Genomic DNA, 18,097 nt, shown 5'->3' with positions numbered 1-18,097 from the left:
AAAGAGTGTAACTCAAGAAGCTCACGTTTTCATAATATAAAAGCTATATCTAACGAACAAATTATCATTGCTGACTGCCAGGTAGAGGAACTGGGTGACTAGAGACTGGAGCAAAAGGATTCTTTTTAACTGTATACCCTATTTTATGGCATTGGAATTTTAAATTAAGCGAGCCAGGTATATTCCAAAATGAACACAATTATTTAAAGGCTAAATCTGAACACCACCATCTGGAAGTGGCAAACACCTAAAAAGGATGGAAACTAGCAGTGTTAAAAATCACACTTTTCATCTGTCACTTACTCATCTATCTGAAGATCCATCGCGGTGCTAATCCAAGCTTTGGGAATATGGCCTGAAAGGAAAAAAATACCATGCCATGAACGGAAAAAGTTAATACAGCAAATCTTAACCATGCTTTAGTATGAGGTTGATGAGATGACCAAGTAGACACCAAGACCTCGGTCAGAATGCTACATTGTTTGATTAGGAATGGGCAGAAGGAGTGCCTAAAATGCTCCATCAGTTAGGCATTCAAATCTTGATTTCAGCACAGGTCATGATCTCAGCCCTTGGCTGTGAGATCAAGCCTGAGGTTCTGTGCTCAGCAGGGAGTCTGCCTGAGATTCTCTCTCCTCCTGCTCCCTAAGACTCCCACTCTCCCTAAAATAAACAAATAAATCTTTTTTAAAATGGTCAGGAAAAGAGAATAATTTCTAAATACAGAAGTCCTTGCTTTGCACGGGTCAGATTACATACATACTTCAGTCATATTTCAGTGGTAGTTAAGTTAAATCACAACAGTCCCCCAACAACACAATTCAAATTTCAGTTACCACGGTATATTTACTGTGAGCAACTGAACATAGTACTTCTAGCTTTTCGGTACACAAATCAGTATGTAGATAATGGATATACACCATAATTTGTGACTAATCACATCCCTCTTTCTAAGTCTGTTGGTGACTGGTCATTCAGTTCAGGCACAGAGAGCAAAACATGTAATTGTGCTGCCTCTTTGTCTCCCTGAAAAGCCCACACAACATTTTACAAAAACGAATAACTGAAAGAGGACACTGGCCAAAAAGACCAAAGTGCAACAAAGAAATGAAAAGTGGTTAACACTTGAAATGAAACCTGAATGGAACATAAGTGGGTTATAGAAGATATAGCTGACCACGGAAATGCTGACTGGCTGCTACATCAGCCCAGTTGTACAATACATTTGTAGGGAACATCCAAACTCACGATAGCAGGTTAATAAAAAACAACCAAGTGTTACCATTAAATGACAATTATAAAGGCAATGTAGAAAAATGGGTTATATAAACTACAAGTGAAGGAAGTATACAACAGAATGGCCTATGCCCAGTGAGAACAACTCTAAAATTATTCCACAGAAAAAAGTAGGAGTTGGGGCGCCTGGGTGGCTCAGTGGGTTAAAGCCTCTGCCTTCGGCTCAGATCATGGTCACAGGGTCCGAGCCCAGCGTCGGCCTCTCTGCTCTGCAGGGAGCCTGTTTCCTCCTCTCTCTCTGCCTGCCTCTCTGCCTACTTGTGATCTCTGTCTGTCAAATATATAAATAAAAGCTTTAAAAAAAAAAAAAAGAAAAAAGTAGGAGCAGAAAGTTATATAGGTATACCCTGCTTTTCCAAAGTTTGTGTTATGTCACTTCACTTTTATGAAAGGCCTAAGCTAGCACCTGTTTTCACCAACTGAAAGAAATCCAAATTTACAAATAAGGCAAAAAAGCAAAAACTGCATTCAGCACTTGTTTTGTCCCAAGCCAGAGCTGTCACTGCACAGAAGCAGGGCATCCTGAATGGTGAGAGGGGTGCAGCCAAGTTCCTAACCTGGGAAGTACACTCAGCATCTCAGTGTCAAGCCTCCAGAGCTTTCAACTGTGTCTGTGAGCATCTGTGCTTTATCCCCATTTGCTTTGTGCATCAGTTAGCAAGATGTGTCTGAAGGCATTAGAAAAGTCTAAGAGATTATTTTGGGGGTTTGGAGATGCTCAAAGATCTTTCCATATAAATTAAAGCTAATTGCTTCTTCACTTTGTGCCATTTGGCTTACAGAAGGTTTCATAGGAACTCTCTACTTTCAGATGGTGGGGGAAACCTATGGTCTGAAAACAGTATTTTAAGATGTTGAATTTTGCTTATATATTATTATGTGTTGCTATTGAGCTTAATGTTTTCCACTCAACTTGAACTGCTCATCATATTAAATAAGCACATCTATTTTTGTACTAAGAATTCATGTTAACAAATTCTATAAGGTTCCCTCAGCAGCAGGATATTTCTAATATATTAGTACCAAGTTACAAAAAGTTATAAAAAGGAGTAGGTTATTTACAGAATAATATACAGTATTTTTTTAAAAAGCATTTTTTATTGTAGTAAAAGCCACATAACAAAATTTATCATCTTTTTTTTTTTTTTTTAAGTAGACAGAGAGGCAGGCAGAGAGAGAGGGGGAAGCAGGCTCCCCGCCAAGCAGAGAGCCCGATGTGGGGCTCGATCCCAGGACCCTGGGATCATGACCCGAGCCGAAGGCAGAGACTTTAACCCACTGAGCCACCCAGGCACCCCCAAAATGTATCATCTTAACCTTAAGTGTACACACACTATATGCAATTTGTGCAAAGGATCCGTGAACTTTTTTATCTTGCAAACTGAAACTCTCAACCCGCCAAGCAACAACCCTCCTATTCCCCTTCCCACACAGCCCTGCCAAGCACAATTCTACTTTCTGTTTCTAAGAGTCTGACTACTCAAATAATACCTCAGATAAGTAGAATCATGCAGTATTTGTCTTTTTGCAACTGGCTTATTTCACTTAGTATGTCCTCAAGGTTCCTCCATGTTGTAGCTTGTGACAGGATTGCCTTCCTTTTTTAAGGTTGAATTATAGCCCATTGTATGTATATACCAAATTTTCTTTAACAATATTGTTCTTTAACTAAATAAATACTCTATGAAAATCTAAACAATGAATCAGTTGGACTAATCACATACCTACAATTAAGAAACATACAAATACAATCAAAAATGACTTTGCAACTGACATTTTCTGAGCAATGAGCTAACACATACACTGTATCAAAAAGCAGAAATTCTTACCAAGAAAATAATACAGGATGCAAAAATTCCTAACCAGGAACAGTGATTCCACACAACTATGCTTAACTAACAAAAGCAGAGATCTCCTGAAGCGTAAGAACTTGTATTGCTATGAAAAAAGAAGAAAAACAGAATCAAATGACACATCCAAGTAGAGGTTCAATTTTATTTTAAAGCAAGCACATAACTAAAACAGTCCACATATAAAAAACATAATCACTGTATAAAAAGACAAAGTGTATTCCAGAGGTTAAAAAATCAGTAATTTCCGATGATAAAATATTTAATATTTACATTATACAACATCTCATTGATATGAGAGCAGAAATGACATAATTAACAATACTGATCTAAACTTATACTAAGGACTACAGAGACAGAGTAAGCACAAAAAACATATGACCAAAACAACAGCAGCTAACATTCTTTGGTTCTTTAGCATGTACCAGGTACTATTCTAAGCACAACCCTATAAAGAAGGTTCCGTTATTATCTGCATCTTATTTATGAGAAAACCGAGGCACACTGAATCAACTTACCAGCTACCAAAAGGAAAACCGGACATTTTAATCCAGGCAGGCCAGTTTCAGAGAATGTAATCTTAAATATAATGTACACACTGCCTCTACACTAACTGTTTTTAATTCTATCTGCAAGAAAAATAGGAGGCAGAAGAAGACACTAGACTGAGTCAGGAGACCTGAGTTCTAGTGCTTCTCTCTGCAACACTGAGAAAGTCATGTCTCCAATTATGTGTGCGGTAAGAAGGCTGAGCCAGCTGAACAGTGCACTAATGAGTAGTACCTTCAATTCTAACAATCTAAGAAAGAAATACCAATTAAGAAAAAATGTGAAATGCTTTCTTCCTGATAAAACTACGCTTCTTGTGAAATAAAGATCATTTGCTCCCCCCCCATTCCTGCCCCAAAAATACCAATGGAAAAAAATATTTTTAAATTATGGGGAAGAACCTAAGGAAATTTAATGAAGCAAAGATGAATTTCCCAAATTCTGGTCTTCTTTTGCGCTTCTACTACGACTGATCCTTCTTTAAGGAAATTCAGAAGCTAAAGAAGAGCAAATAATTACAGTACACAGGTAGAAGTTTTAACTTCATACCATGTCTGTGAACTCCTACGGTATCTTTGCCAAAAGCAGCCCATATGAATATTTGGTCACTAGCCACACAGCTTCAAGAATCCTGGTTTATTTGAATATACTCAAAGTCCGAGATATGGAATTGCACGATTCCATGCAGCTGCTGGATGCTAACCTTCTTACTTGACACCACCACCACCACCACCCCCCCCCCCAGTAAAAAGGGTACAGTTCCTATACTATTCCCACTGAAGCTCTCACCTCAACCATTACTCACAAGGGTCCAAAGAGGAGAGGGAAGCAGGTAGGCATTTCAGTAGATAAGCAGAGAACAGCTAATATACCCTCTTATTGCTTCCCAGCTGAAGTGTTTTTCAATTCCCTTTTGGGTTTCTTCTGTTATTTGGCTAGAAACTACCCTTTACTGAGGATTTACTACATGCCAGGCTCTATAAATCTTATCTCATTTAATACTTTGTCTCGTTGGCCTAGAACTTGCCAAGCCCTGTCTTGATGTTCATCCACTTCTTTGTCCTCTACTCCATGCTAATGTTCTGCTTTTCCCTATCAGTCTATCATTAAAAGTTTGATAGGCTAACGTTAAACTGGTTAGAATTAGATCTCCAAAAAGACACAATTTTTCACAGTTACATGAAAACAGTAGTTACTGAATAATAGGGATAATATAAAACTGTTTATGGAAGCTCCACCTCACAAGATACATAACGTTAGAGGCACTCTATATGTAAATGTACAGAAAAGGGTCTAGCAGAATATACACTAAACTGGTCACAATTATCTCTGAGGCAAAGACTGAGATTGTCCCCAGAATGGCCAAAGGGAATCTTCATTTTATCTATAGTATTTGAATATTTTTTAATTGAAATGTTACCGCTATACTCTTAGGAAGTAATCTGACAGCACAAAAAATAATGATGATGATGCTATTAATAATTGTTGTTACTGTTTGTATAAAAAAAAAAAGTTTTTTTTTTAAGGTCTAACATTCTCTGGTCAGCTTGCCCAGTTAAAGAAAAAAAGTAAATGGCTATTGCCATCATAACACTTTATGGAGGTTGAGAAGAAGAAATAGGTCTGGTCTCACATCAAGCTTACAATTTCCTGAAAATCAATCCTGCTTTCCTTAGCAACTTAAAGTACATAAGGGAAGGTCATATAACGTAGACCAGGCTCTGGTATGCTGGAAAGCTAAGGTATGGTGTCCTCCTTCCCCCTCAATCTTCTGAGGAATCAAATATACCCAGCTGGGCAAACAAAGGCAGTTACAAACGTGATAGATGAGAAGCTATGATCCTGGGCACAAAGATTCATCATTTCAACTGCTCCTGCCAAAATCCTGACCTCCCTTATTCTACTGCACCCACCCAACAAAACCCCTATTCCGACCATCCCCAGGCTGGAGAGAGCACCCAGCTGGGCAGACCAAATACCACTAAACATTCAAGGTTCCAAGAGATGCCCCCAAAACATATTTTGGCCAAATAGCGAATGAACAAATGTTAGAAGCTAACCTGCCAAAGTTGAACTTGAAGTCAAAGCTAAATATTACCATCAGAAGAGAAACTTCTGGGGCGCCTGGGTGGCTCAGTGGGTTGGGCCTCTGCCTTCGGCCCGGGTCATGATCTCAGGGTCCTGGGATCGAGCCCCGCATCGGGCTCTCTGCTCAGAGGGGAGCCTGCTTCCCCCTCTCTCTCTGCCTGCCTCTCTGCCCACTTGTCATCTCTCTCTCTCTCAAATAAATAAATAAAAATTTAAAAAAAAAAGAAAAGAAGAAGAGAAACTTCTGGGATACAAGAATAAATCTAAAATTTAGTCAAACGAAATTACAAAAAAATTTAGTAGTCAAATTTACAAATGTGACATTGCATGGTAGGAACAATTTATTAGTACTGTCAATTGGCCAGCCCCTACATTTACTCTACTGCCTATGTGTGATGTTAAACAAATGGTCACTTTTAACTGAGGTTCAGAAGGAGCAAGGTATTTGGGGGTATGCCATTTTTCTCTTAACATTTTTCTTCTTCATATTCTTAATTATATTTAGATCAAAAATGATTTAGCATGAATATTTCTGTACAGAATTTCAGGGGTTTTCTTCCTTATAAAATTTTAAAGGGGCAAAGCTGATACTCCACTTTTAATTCATCTTCTCAAAATAAGAAGAATTTCTAACTGGGACTCTTTCTTCATACGCTCACGGTCTGCAGGAAGGTAAGGGCCAGCTCCTTTTCTGTGAGCACTCCCTCCTGCAGTAGGTGGATTTTCAACAGACTGCTCTCCAGGGAAACCAGGAGAAGCCTAATTTACACACTCCCTTACTCTCACATTTGTTCACACATCACTCCCTCCCCACCAGACTGGGTCCTAGTGGGAAGGGGCTGGTTCTAAGACTTTTGCTCCAAGGCCCAGTCCTCGGCCTGCTACAGGACAGGAATGAAGCAACTAAGAACACAGCCAAGAAGAGTGGGAACAGCCTGGGGAGAACCCTGACACCATAGGAAAAATCTCAACTGATCTTTCTTTTTCCTGCTTTAGGAGGTAGTTCTAGTTGCACAGAAGGCTCCTACCAGATTAGATTTTTAAAAACCTAACTGAAAGAGAGTTCCAACTGTCCTAGTCAAAACTGTTTTATTTATTTATACACATTATGTCTTGTTCTAGAAAAGATTTGAGACAGTAACTGACATTCTCTACTTACTTGCATATGGTCAAGCCCATGAGTTCTTAGGTTCAAAAAGAAGCTGGCAGCTGCACAGAGGTACGCTGCATGAATGTCATCATCATCCTCCCCCAGCCCTGCTAGGTCACAGCCACTGCCATTACCTAGCAGGGAGGGAAAGAGTGGGCCAAAGCAGTATTCTCAGAGCGGCAGTGGCAAGGGCAGTGATAGCTCTCACACATATGCTAAAATCTCATGAAGACAAATCTCTCTTCTCCAAATGGCATTTTGATGATCTCAGTCCTAAGTTTTACTGACCAAATGTTGAATTAATCAGATGAGGCCAGTTATATATATATACATCAAGGCAAGTTTACATCTGCCAAATTCTGACATAAGGTAATACCCAAATGCTCTCTTACCTGTATGATGGGAAATGGCAGATAATTCATGTTGTTAATAAAATACAGGAGACTATAGCTGTAGCCCATAAATGCTCCAGCCAGTAGAAAAAAAAGGTGATACTCATTTAAGCAGGTCTGTGCAGCAGGGCTGTTTAAACTGGAGAGAAACAGGTTATTAATTCGACAGTCAGAGACACATATCACTGCTTTAGGCTCAAACTTTGACTTAATCACTTATTAAATGTCCCAAATTCTAACAAAATGGTTCATTTCAGGTTCAGTGCGGGCAAGAGATGAACAAAACCCTCTCCCTGATGCATGAGAATTTGACCTCTCTAAAGGTTAACGTGTTAGTTCTTCCTCTGGAAATCTGAAAAGGGTAAGAATGTCCCCAACAATGCTTACAGGTGGGTATGCTGTATCTAGACGGAGAGGAACTAGAACTGAACGTTATGGACCTGCTAGAGATGCCATCACTTTGGGTTTCTCTCTGTGTTGTCTCTTATAACTGGGCAAACCTTCATGGGGACCCTTTTCACTAAAGAAAACTGATTACATTAGGAAAAAAAAAAAAACCTGCCTTATGTAATAGTAACTGAGGGACAAAAAGAAATTAAATATTCAGTAGTATAGGGGCGCCTGGGTGGCTCAGTCAGTTAAGTGTCTGCCTTCAGCATCAGATCATGATCCTGGGGTCCTAGGATAGAGCCCAAGATGGGCTCCCTGCTCAGCGTGGAGTCTGCTTCTCCCCCTCCCTCTACCCCTCCATCCCCCACTCGTGCTCTCTCTCAAATAAATAAAATCTAAAAAACGAAGAAGAAGAAAGAAAATAGGGAACTTAAGATTACTTCCGTAATCTTTTTTTTTTAATTTACTTACTTGACAGAGAGAGAGAGATCACAAGTAGGCAGAGAGAGAGGGGGGAAGCAGGCTCCCTGCTGAGCAGAGAGCCCAATGTGGGGCTTGATCCCAGGACCCTGAGATCACAACCTGAGCCGAAGGCAGAGGCTTAACCCACTGAGACACCCAGGCACCCGTACCGTAATCTTTATTGATTTTTAAAGTTAGAATATCAACCTGAAATTTGTATCAATGTCATGTGTTCAAGAACTGTTAACAGTTTATGGGGTACCTGGGTGGCTCAGTGAGCTGAGCGACCAACTCTTGATTTCGGCTCAGGCCATGATCTCAGGGTCATGAGATCAAGCCCCATTGGGCTCCATGTCAGGTATGAAGCCTGCTCAAGATTCTCTAAGATTCTCCCTCTCCTTTCTCTCTCCCTGGCCTCTGTGTGTGCTCTTTGCCCAAAGAACTGTATCAGTTTCAAAATTATACAAATACTCTACTGAAGAAGGTAGTTGTAATTATTTTAAAGTTTTTTTCTTCATTCTTCCCATACAATCCTTCCTTAAACTCCCAACCTAAATGCCACCTCCTCCAAGAAGCCAGGGATCTTCCCTGCTTCCTGAACTACCACAGGTTTTACATGCACATCTCACTTTCTTATTACATCCCATGTCACAGAAGTTCCTATTTCTCTCCTATCACACCCATTTGTGTCCATGGCTTAATTCCCCTCCTGTTCGTATATCTCAAGCACCTTATAGTTTATGCATGAATCCCTCTCATAAATCCAACAGCACCTAGCACAGCACCTTGCACAGATCATGTTTTTAAAAAAAACCTGTTGAATTCAGCCAACATAAATATCAAAAACATTTGATATTAAATATAAAAGCACCTTCCATAAAAGTCTCGAAAGCAAAGAAGGTCCATAAACTATTTATCTGTGCAGGTCACCTTGGGCTTAGTAACTAAACAAGGTTCCATAGAAAGAATATATTTACTATTACCTCTCAGTACCAGTGCAGGGAACCACAAGGAAACGGTATCGACCCTTGGTTATCACCACAGCACACCAAGCCACCAGCATTCCCATTGCAGCATGGACAAAAGAATGCATGAGCTGCTGAGGGTGAATGATCTTCCCTATCAGTGCCAGTCTGGAGCAGGGAATGGAAGGCACAACTGTAAACAAAGGACATTACCATAGCTTTAGCCTGCAGCGAATGAAGTCAGAGGGCCTGAACTATTATTCCTTCTCATACTTGCACAGATATTCCAAAGGGGAGGAAGAAACAGAGAGTCAATGTAAAGTATAGAAAAATTCTAAGTTAAATATTTGACCTTAAAAGATTGAAAAGATTGAATATACAAAGATGCACACAAAAAAGAAAAAAAAAAAAGATTCTGAGAGATGAAGCCTAAGGATAGCATGATTAACATTTTTCAGCTCTTTTTAAGTAAAATTTCCTGAAAGTTCAAATAATGTCTCCCCTGCCACTCTCCTAGGTGCCAGAAAAGAAGAAATCATAATTTTTAAAAGATAGTGCTTATCCTCTGACAAGTTATTTTTATTTCAGCATTTGAACTGGTCAATATATAGTCCAACTGTGAAAAAATAAACCACAAAATACATAAATAATGACAATACTGAATACCAAAATAAATGTTTGTATAGGAATTTCTAACGCCTCTCAGATAATCGAAATAAGTTTTCTGGAAGTGTATTCGGGTAGGTGAGTGTGGGTAGGAGGGATGTTGACCCTTGAAAACAGCTAGTAGAGGGTTTCCTGATCTATCCATATACATATCCTTCTTTTACTATATTCCAAGTAAAGAGATTGTAGAGAGATGGAAAATTCATGTGAAGGGAGAGGGCTTAGATGCTTTACACTTTGAGAAAGAGGCTGCTATCACCTCTTCTTCCCCCCAAGAAATGCCCATTGGACCTGAGCGTGCAACTGACTTATAATGCTCTGAACATACCAAAGCTTCTCGTGTCTCTAAGCCTTTTTAAGCGCTATCCTTTTCCCTGGATCATCACCTTCCTTCTCGAATTAATACAATTCGTCCTTTTAGCATCACCTCCTCCAGGAAGCTTCCCAGGCTGGGTAAATGGTGCTCCTATATTATATATTCCCATACTATCCAGTGTATTGTAATTAAATTTATTTGATGTTTAGTCTATCTCTCTATTAATTGTGATCCTCTCAGGATAACTGGGACCGTAACACTTACCTCTTATCCACACACAATGCACGGCACATAGAATGCTTGCTGAAGGAATGAGCCAAAGTGACTAATCAGCTTTAAGAATGACAAGACAGAGAGCCCTAGTGTGGCATCTACATCAAGATGACCTAAGTATGTGAGACCATGTAAAAGAACACATGCTGTAAGCCAAGGAGATCTGTATATCGCTTGAACAGAAAAAGAGATCCAGCAGCTAGGAGTGAGGGACTAGGAAAGCAAAGGAAAAGGGTATGTGTTATAACACCCAGAGTAGGACCGGAAATTTCATACCAGCTCTAAGCAGCAACTACCGAAGAGCTAAAAAGAGGAATGATGTTATACTCGAATAAGAAGCTTCTCACTGTACCATAAGGACAGACACAGGAATCAGAAAAGGCACAAAAAGCAAAAAGAGAAACAGGAAAAGAAAAAGCTCTGGAATCTAGCAGGTGATTCTCCCAAGGCAAAACATAAAATTGGGTTTTTTTTAACTATAGAATTATAGACTTTTATATTTGAAAAGGACCTTAGAAATCATCTGGTCCTGATCTCCTACCCTATAAAGGAGTTATTTTTATAATACATCTGCTGAGTCACAGCCTTAACAGCAGCTGTGAACTATTAAAAGGTCTAAATTTTTTTTATTGTGGTAAAACACACATAAGTAAAGTTTGCCATGTTAACCATTTTTTTTCCATTTTAACCATTTTTAAGCATGTAGTTCTGCGGCGTACATACACTCACACTGTTGTGTAACCATTGCCACTATGCACCTCAAGACTTTCCCCCCAACCTCAACCACAACTGTGCCCAGCAAACAGCTCCCCATTCCCTCCTCCCCCCGCCTGTGGCAACCACCATTCTACTTTCTGTCTTTGGGAATCTGATGACTCTAGAACCTCCTATTATAAGTGAAATCACACAATGTTTGTCCTAAGAGCTCTAAATACTTTTCAAAGAGAGAGGAACTAACCTCCAAATAAATTTTTAGTTAAAACATTCAAAGCAGATGATTCTGTATATATACATTTTAGGCTGACGCAAAACAAGCCTGTTACACACATCCACATATAAAATGTACTGAGCCTGCCATAATAATAATAATAATATAAATTCACATACTTTTAAGATGATTAACATCTGAAAACTCACCTGCATAGAACTCCACATTGAAAATACTTATTATTACTACTACCACTGACAGCAGCAGGAGGTAAAAGATTACATAGGAACTATATAGATCACTGAAAGAATCTAAAACACAAGAGAGATGAATTAGTAAGTTCATTCAGTCATGTAGTCGTGATCAGTTTATTGCAATAGAAAAATGGTTTGAACCACAACTGTAACTTTCCTTTTAAAAGTTATCTTTTCTTCAAGAATTCACTTATCCACTGTTGACAGGTCCCACAGGACATCAATTCAAGAACTACAATGTGAGTTATTTGGACCAAGCTCTGGGTCCTTTAAAATTATACTAGAATTTCTTTTAGAGGACCCAGATGTTAACATCAGAAAAATACTACCATATGCAAATGTCTTTCCTCATGTGAAACAGAGAAGTACCACATTTAGTAATATACCAACAAGGCTTCTTTTTACAATGTAAATAATATTTTTCAGATCTCTTCTTAACAAATGCAATTAGCTTCTATTACTAAAAAAGTAACATTTCTAGAAATAGCATAATCCATAAATCATTCAAATGGTGAATTAAAAAAAACAAAAAATCATGATATCTTTGTAAAAACATTAATATATTCACATTTTAGAGTAGTTCAACAAGCAATATTTCATTTAAAAAATCTGGCCAAGTTTAAAACATATATCTATATATAGATATATATATATATAAAAAACAAAAACATAAATAAGAGAAATAAAAACAGCAAGGAAATACAGCTGTGAATAGACTAAAACTTAATGAAATCAGTAACTTTTAAGAGAATGATTTATTGACCAAAACTAATGAGTGTTTATTAAGGATTCACAATTAAACCCCAACATTATACTGAGCTAAGAGAATGAAAGAACTGATTCGTGTGACTGGAAATAAGTATGGAAAGAGTACAATTTCTCTAAAAAGACTTTGTGAAGCAAAAGTTGAAAGAGATGAGTAACATTTGATGAGAAAAATGGCATAAATAAAATCTCATCTGCAGAGAAAGTATTATTAGGATTAAAAATTCCTGACCCATGAAATGGCAAAAAGTTTTTTCTTGAGTGCCAAATCCGAACAATGGGTAATGGTTCTGGATTTCAGGACTGAATATTCCAAGCTTGTGACCAGACCGCTGAGATCAATGAGGGATCCAGGCTCAGGGAAGGTGGTTACAGAAATACCTGGCATCCCCCAGCTGGCTCACGGCTTAATTTTATCTGCCCCGTAGGTCCCATGCAAGAAGTGATTGAGACCTCTCAACAAGAACTTAACACTACTACGATTCTTTAGCAGCAATAGCTCCAAAGACCACAAGGTAAAGCTGCTAACTCCTTAAAAATTAGCGCTTTTTTTCCAAAAATTAAATTAACAACACACTTTACACTTCCCTAGGCAAAAGGAATTTGTTATTATTGTGGAGAGGGAAATAAAAAGAATTTCGAGAGTATTTGTGCTTCTAAGCCTTAGGCAAGACTTTAAAATGTTCAAAACCTACTCTGGCAACACTTCTCTCTAATTCCAGTTGGCATAGTGGAAAAACAGGCTTTGATGTCAGAGACCAATGTTCAAATCCTGGTCCAGTTACTCACTGACTGTATGTCTGCACAGACTTCTATAACCTTAGTCTCAGCCTCCTCATTTATAAAGCAGAGATAATACCTCTTTATTATATAGGGTTGTAGGAAGGATAACAATATACTTAAGATGCTTAGTATGGTATGTGGCATGCAGTACATGGCAATAATTGGAGGTTATTATTAATTAACATGATCATACTTTAATAAATTTAGTAATTTTACTTTGATCTCCACATTTAATCTGCTCCAAGCTTTTCTTCCTCATCAGTCTTTGTGTTCAACTCTACGCTTCTTAGTCTGTACCTCCTTCCTCCTCCTCTCTCTTCTCATTTTTTTATTAGCCACAATACAGAAATGAAGTAGTCTTATTTTTAGACAGGCTTTTTAAAAAGATAAATGTCATATTTTCTACTCCAAATTTTTAAATACACAAAGGAAACAGTTCTGGTCCTTAAAAAAGAAAACGTCAAAAAAGCAGTCAAAAAAGACAAACACATGAAAAAAATTAAGCTAAGTTTTCAGTTATGCGGTCTTCTAATAATCTTTTTGCTCATGTGATAATACAGATCTCTGACAGGTTTACTAATCTTATAATTACACAGTGAAAAGGTGATCTATAAAGGGAATGCCTTAAGGTCACCTCAAGGGGAATGTTTTGCCATGTCCATCAATACGGGCAGTGATTAAAAACAAATGATCTGAAACATAACACAACTTTTATGTTGAGAAATAGGTCCTGTAAATTTGATTTCCCCAAACTGAGCACCACTTACCAGACAGCCATTGAATAGGATGAAATAAATCAATGCTGCTGAAGATGATAAATACTGTGGTACAGATGGGTAGAAGCAGCACTGACCAGACAATACTCGCAACTATCCTCCAGCCCAAAACCTATAATTAAACAAACAAAATCCCTCAATCATGAAGTCAAGCCACTTCAGTTATTTCAGTTATGCAAATCCTATCTTTTCATATGGGATGTCAATCACTAGTATTTACACCAGATCATAGCCCATGCAGCTCTAAGCCCCAATGATTACTCCTATTAATAACATGACATACAACTACCGAATCTTTTAAGATCAGGGAACTGATGCTTGCGTTTAGGACAGAGTCAGACGCTACGTTAAACATCACACTCTGAGAGAGGAGAGGAATTGTCTTAGTTTTATAAATGTATTTTACAGCAACTCATACTTGTCTCTCTCTCTTTTTTTTAAAAGATTTTATTTATTTGACAGAGATCACAAGTAGGCAGAGAGACAGGCAGAGAGGGAGGGAGAGGCAGGCTCCCCGCTGAGCAGAGAGCCTGATGCAGGGCTCCATCCCAGGACCCCGGGACCATGACCCCAACCAAAGGCAGAGGCTTTAACCCACTGAGCCACCCAGGTGCCCCAGCATTATAATTGTCTCTTTAGGTTTAATTGATTGATATGTCAATATCTAAAAGCTGTATACATTTTATAGGGATCACCTGCATACTGTAATTGCGTTTACAATCATTAGCTATGGCAGTTATTGGACAATTAGTGCAATGTATTCATGTGTGAATCACCAGTGCCTACCACTTAAGAGATACAAGATACACTACTGAATACACTACAGTAAAGAAGAGATACTGAGGGGTCTGAAGCATGAAAGTACTTTACTTTAATCGGATTTACATTTTGGAAGGTAAAATATTCTAGAGTTTGCAAGATGCTTATGATGAACGTGGATCAGAGGGGGCAAGACCCACACAAGAGACAACTAGGAGACAGTCTACTACACCTGCCCAAAGCCAAAGTTCACAGTGTACAAAGGAAGGTAGTGGCAATGGGAAAGAAAGGAGAAAAAACAAAACAAAACAAAACAAAACACTTCAGTCATATTTTCTGAAGTACATCTATAGAAAATCAGTAATTCGTAATATAGGTGATAAAGAACAGGCCACACTTAAGGACTCAAAAATTTTAGCTTGGGTTACAGCCTCTGCTGAGGCCACATCACATTGTTTCTAATTCTAGACATTCTTTCCCACTTCTTACCCCACGTGATCAACAAGTTACTCATTTTGCACCTACCAGGTACACCATCCTTGCATAAAACTCTTGACAATCCCTCCCCCAGTTCCCATGCAGGTCATCCCTGTCATCTAAACAGCTTCCACTTAGGACTCCTCTCTCACCCCATGACAAGTCTGCACTCAGGACGTGCCGCCACTGCACACTAGTAACCAGCTTTCCCTGGCCCGCCCCGCCCACCCCTCAACCAGACTCCACTCGGGACACCCCCCCACATCCCTGTAATCACTCCCTCTGGCCGCCCCCTCCCCACACGCTCCTCACACTACACATGAGCCGGCCCCTCCCCCGCCCGGCGCGCACGCGCGCTCAGCGCGCGTCCGCCCGCCAGGCCCGACTCCAGCTGCGGGCCGAGCGCGCGCCACAGTGCGCGCAGCACTCACGCGCCACAAGATGTCCCGCGACCCGCCGGCGTAGGGCCGACTCGCAGCCGTGGCCATGGTGATGGCGGTCCCGGCTCTGAGGGGTGCAGGAGACGGTGCGCCCGCCCGCCACCGCTGTTCAAAGGAAGAAAGGCCCCAGGAGGACCCTGTTGGAGCTGCCTCAAACGCTGCCTGAGAGAAGCCCGGGCCAGGGCCCAACCAGTCCCTTCGAGGCTTCGTCTGGACAGGCCTAACGCGCCAGAAGTGCCCCCCGGACACGTCCCCCAGAGGGGCCTGGGATTTCAGGACCCGCCCTCTGGAGTCCAAAAGGTGTCTCCGAAGCAGGGTCCAGCGGGACGCCAGAAACCGGGGGCGACGCTGCATGCTGGGAACTGTAGTCTCGATGGCGCTCTGGGCGCAAGGGAGCGTTGCATTCTGGGACTCAGAGTTCCAAAGTACCGCATGCCGGGAGGGGAAGTTTTCCCAGAAGTACCTTGTGACGTGCTGGGAATCGTCTTTTATAAAGCCGTTAAGAGTTAACAGTGTCCATTGACCGGATTTTACACTTAGATCTGGCAAAATGACTGGCGCTTATTTCTCCCAATTTTCTTTATCGACTGCCTGAAAGTGAAATCAAACAATGTTGTGGCCCTCTCCGCAGAGGTACTCACTGATTTTACTGAAATGGAAAATAATCTCTATGAAAGTGAATTTGGGGGCTTCTGGGTGACTCAGCCCTTAAGTGTCTGCCTTGGCCTCAGGTCAAGATCCCAGGGTCCTGGAATCAAGGCTCGCATCCCGCTCCCTGCTTCCCGGGAAGGCTGCTTCTCCCTCTCCCACTCACCCTGTTTGTGTTCCCTCTCTCACTGTGTCTCTCTTTGTCAAATAAGTAAATAAAAAAAAATTTTTTTTAAGTGTATTTGGTTTCCTAGGATCTGGTTCCTAGTTCCATCTCTGCCACTTGCTAAATGGAATGTCTTGATCCTCTCTGAGACTCCATTTCTTCATCTAGAAAACAAGGATAAAAATAAAGATGGCATCCAGTGATGTTGCGAAGATATGAAAACGCTACTACAAATACGGATTATCCTTAATTTCCTGCCAGTAAGGAAAAAGATTTTTACCGACCCAAGTCCCACTTAATGAAGTCTTCTCTGATTGCATTAGCCCTCAGTTAGATACCTGGAGGTATGCTGCTAACACCTTTTAATACCTAATTATATACCACAGTCAACATTCAGTACTCCATAAAGACAGACAGATTTAGTGATTTACTGATTCTGGAGAAACTCAGTCTAGTGAGAGAAATTGAGATCACACACAGCGCTCTGTAATGTTTGCTATAATGGTTTCCCGAGTTGCTTTAAGATTATTTTCATTTCCAAAAACATATTAATATCAATCATGTCTGAAGCCCTGCAGAATAAAGTGGGAATACAAAGGTAGATCAAGACTCTGCCAAGAAGAAACCTTCTTTCTGGTGGTGGAGAAAGATGATAATCATTCTAAATGAGTGTCATTAAACACAGACAAGTTTACTTGCAGTCAGTTTACTTTGTTTAGTTCCTTTAGAACCTGGTTCAGACTACTAGTTGTCTGCCCCAGCATATCTTTCTCCTCTACTTCTTAGAAATAGAATCCCTGATTTTTGACTGGGCATGTGGCTACATTTTCTTGTCTCCCTGGCCGCTAGGTGGAGCCAGGTGACTGATGAGTTCAGGCCAATAAAATGTAATCAAACTATTGCATGGTAGTTTTCCAGAAACTCCCCTTAAAAGAGAGCTAGCCACGTCCTTTACCCACTTCTTAATCCCTTCCTGCATCCAGCTGCATAGAATTTGGATGTGTCACACTCTAGGCAAAATCAAGTACTGAGCTCAAAGTAAACTTGATTACTGAAGCAACCATACCAATCCTAGCCACCTGCCCTTACCTCCTGACTTCATTTACACAACAGAGACAATTATTTATTGTTTGCGCCACTTTTATTTTTAGAGCAACTAATCATATTCTGAAATCATCGTGTGTAACTACCTATTTATTGTCTGAATTCTAACTAGCACATAAGTGTCCCATGGGCAGAGACTTTGTCTATCTTGTTTATCATTGTTTCCAAAATGCTGTAACAGGAGGAGGTAGTCAATAAATGTTTGTTAAACGAATAGAAGAATGAATGGAAGAAACTGCAGCAGAAAGTGTCTATTCAGGACAACAAACTTTGTTACCTAATTCAAAGAGGAACGGAACCCAGGGAATAGATAACAAAAGTATTCAAAGGGCTGAAAGGGCATAGGAGAGAAAGAATAGGGTTGTAGTAGCAAAGGGAGAAGGGAGTTATCCAAATATCATGAAGGTGCTACTCCTTCTACATTAGAGCCCACCAGCACACTCGTGATGTGGGGCTGCTGGGGGGAACGCCAGTACTGCTGTTAGAACTACACCACTGCTGTTGAGCAGGAACTTGTATTATTTCCTTAATTTGCTTTAGCTTATTTTGAAATCTTACGTTACAGTTCTCATCTGGTTTTGTGGGCATGTCTTTCCAGAA

The 18,097-nt window shown here is 40.0% G+C and overlaps 1 protein-coding gene across 2 annotated transcripts in view; it reads right to left on the bottom strand.

The window, feature by feature from the left end:
* Positions 1-15,680, bottom strand: part of NDC1 (NDC1 transmembrane nucleoporin) — a 44,940-nt gene extending 29,260 nt beyond the window's left edge. Inside the window, exons 1-7 of one of the 2 annotated variants that reach the window (XM_080802270.1) lie at positions 15,571-15,680; positions 13,895-14,015; positions 11,535-11,636; positions 9,161-9,335; positions 7,326-7,464; positions 3,126-3,234; positions 304-355 (exon numbers count right to left, since the gene is read on the bottom strand). In XM_080802270.1, coding sequence (XP_080658396.1) covers positions 304-355; positions 3,126-3,234; positions 7,326-7,464; positions 9,161-9,335; positions 11,535-11,636; positions 13,895-14,015; positions 15,571-15,627 — 755 coding nt within the window. In that variant the 5' untranslated portion in view covers positions 15,628-15,680. The remainder of the gene's footprint in view (positions 1-303; positions 356-3,125; positions 3,235-7,325; positions 7,465-9,160; positions 9,336-11,534; positions 11,637-13,894; positions 14,016-15,570) is intronic. The other variant, XM_080802271.1, reaches the window with a different exon arrangement.
* Between the last annotated feature and the right edge of the window lie 2,417 nt (positions 15,681-18,097).

Source organism: Martes martes (assembly GCF_963455335.1).
Source record: "Martes martes genome assembly, chromosome: 4".
Lineage (NCBI taxonomy): Eukaryota > Metazoa > Chordata > Mammalia > Carnivora > Mustelidae > Martes > Martes martes.
Note: the sequence above shows the minus strand (reverse complement) of the source record. Positions and strands in the feature narration are given on the sequence as shown.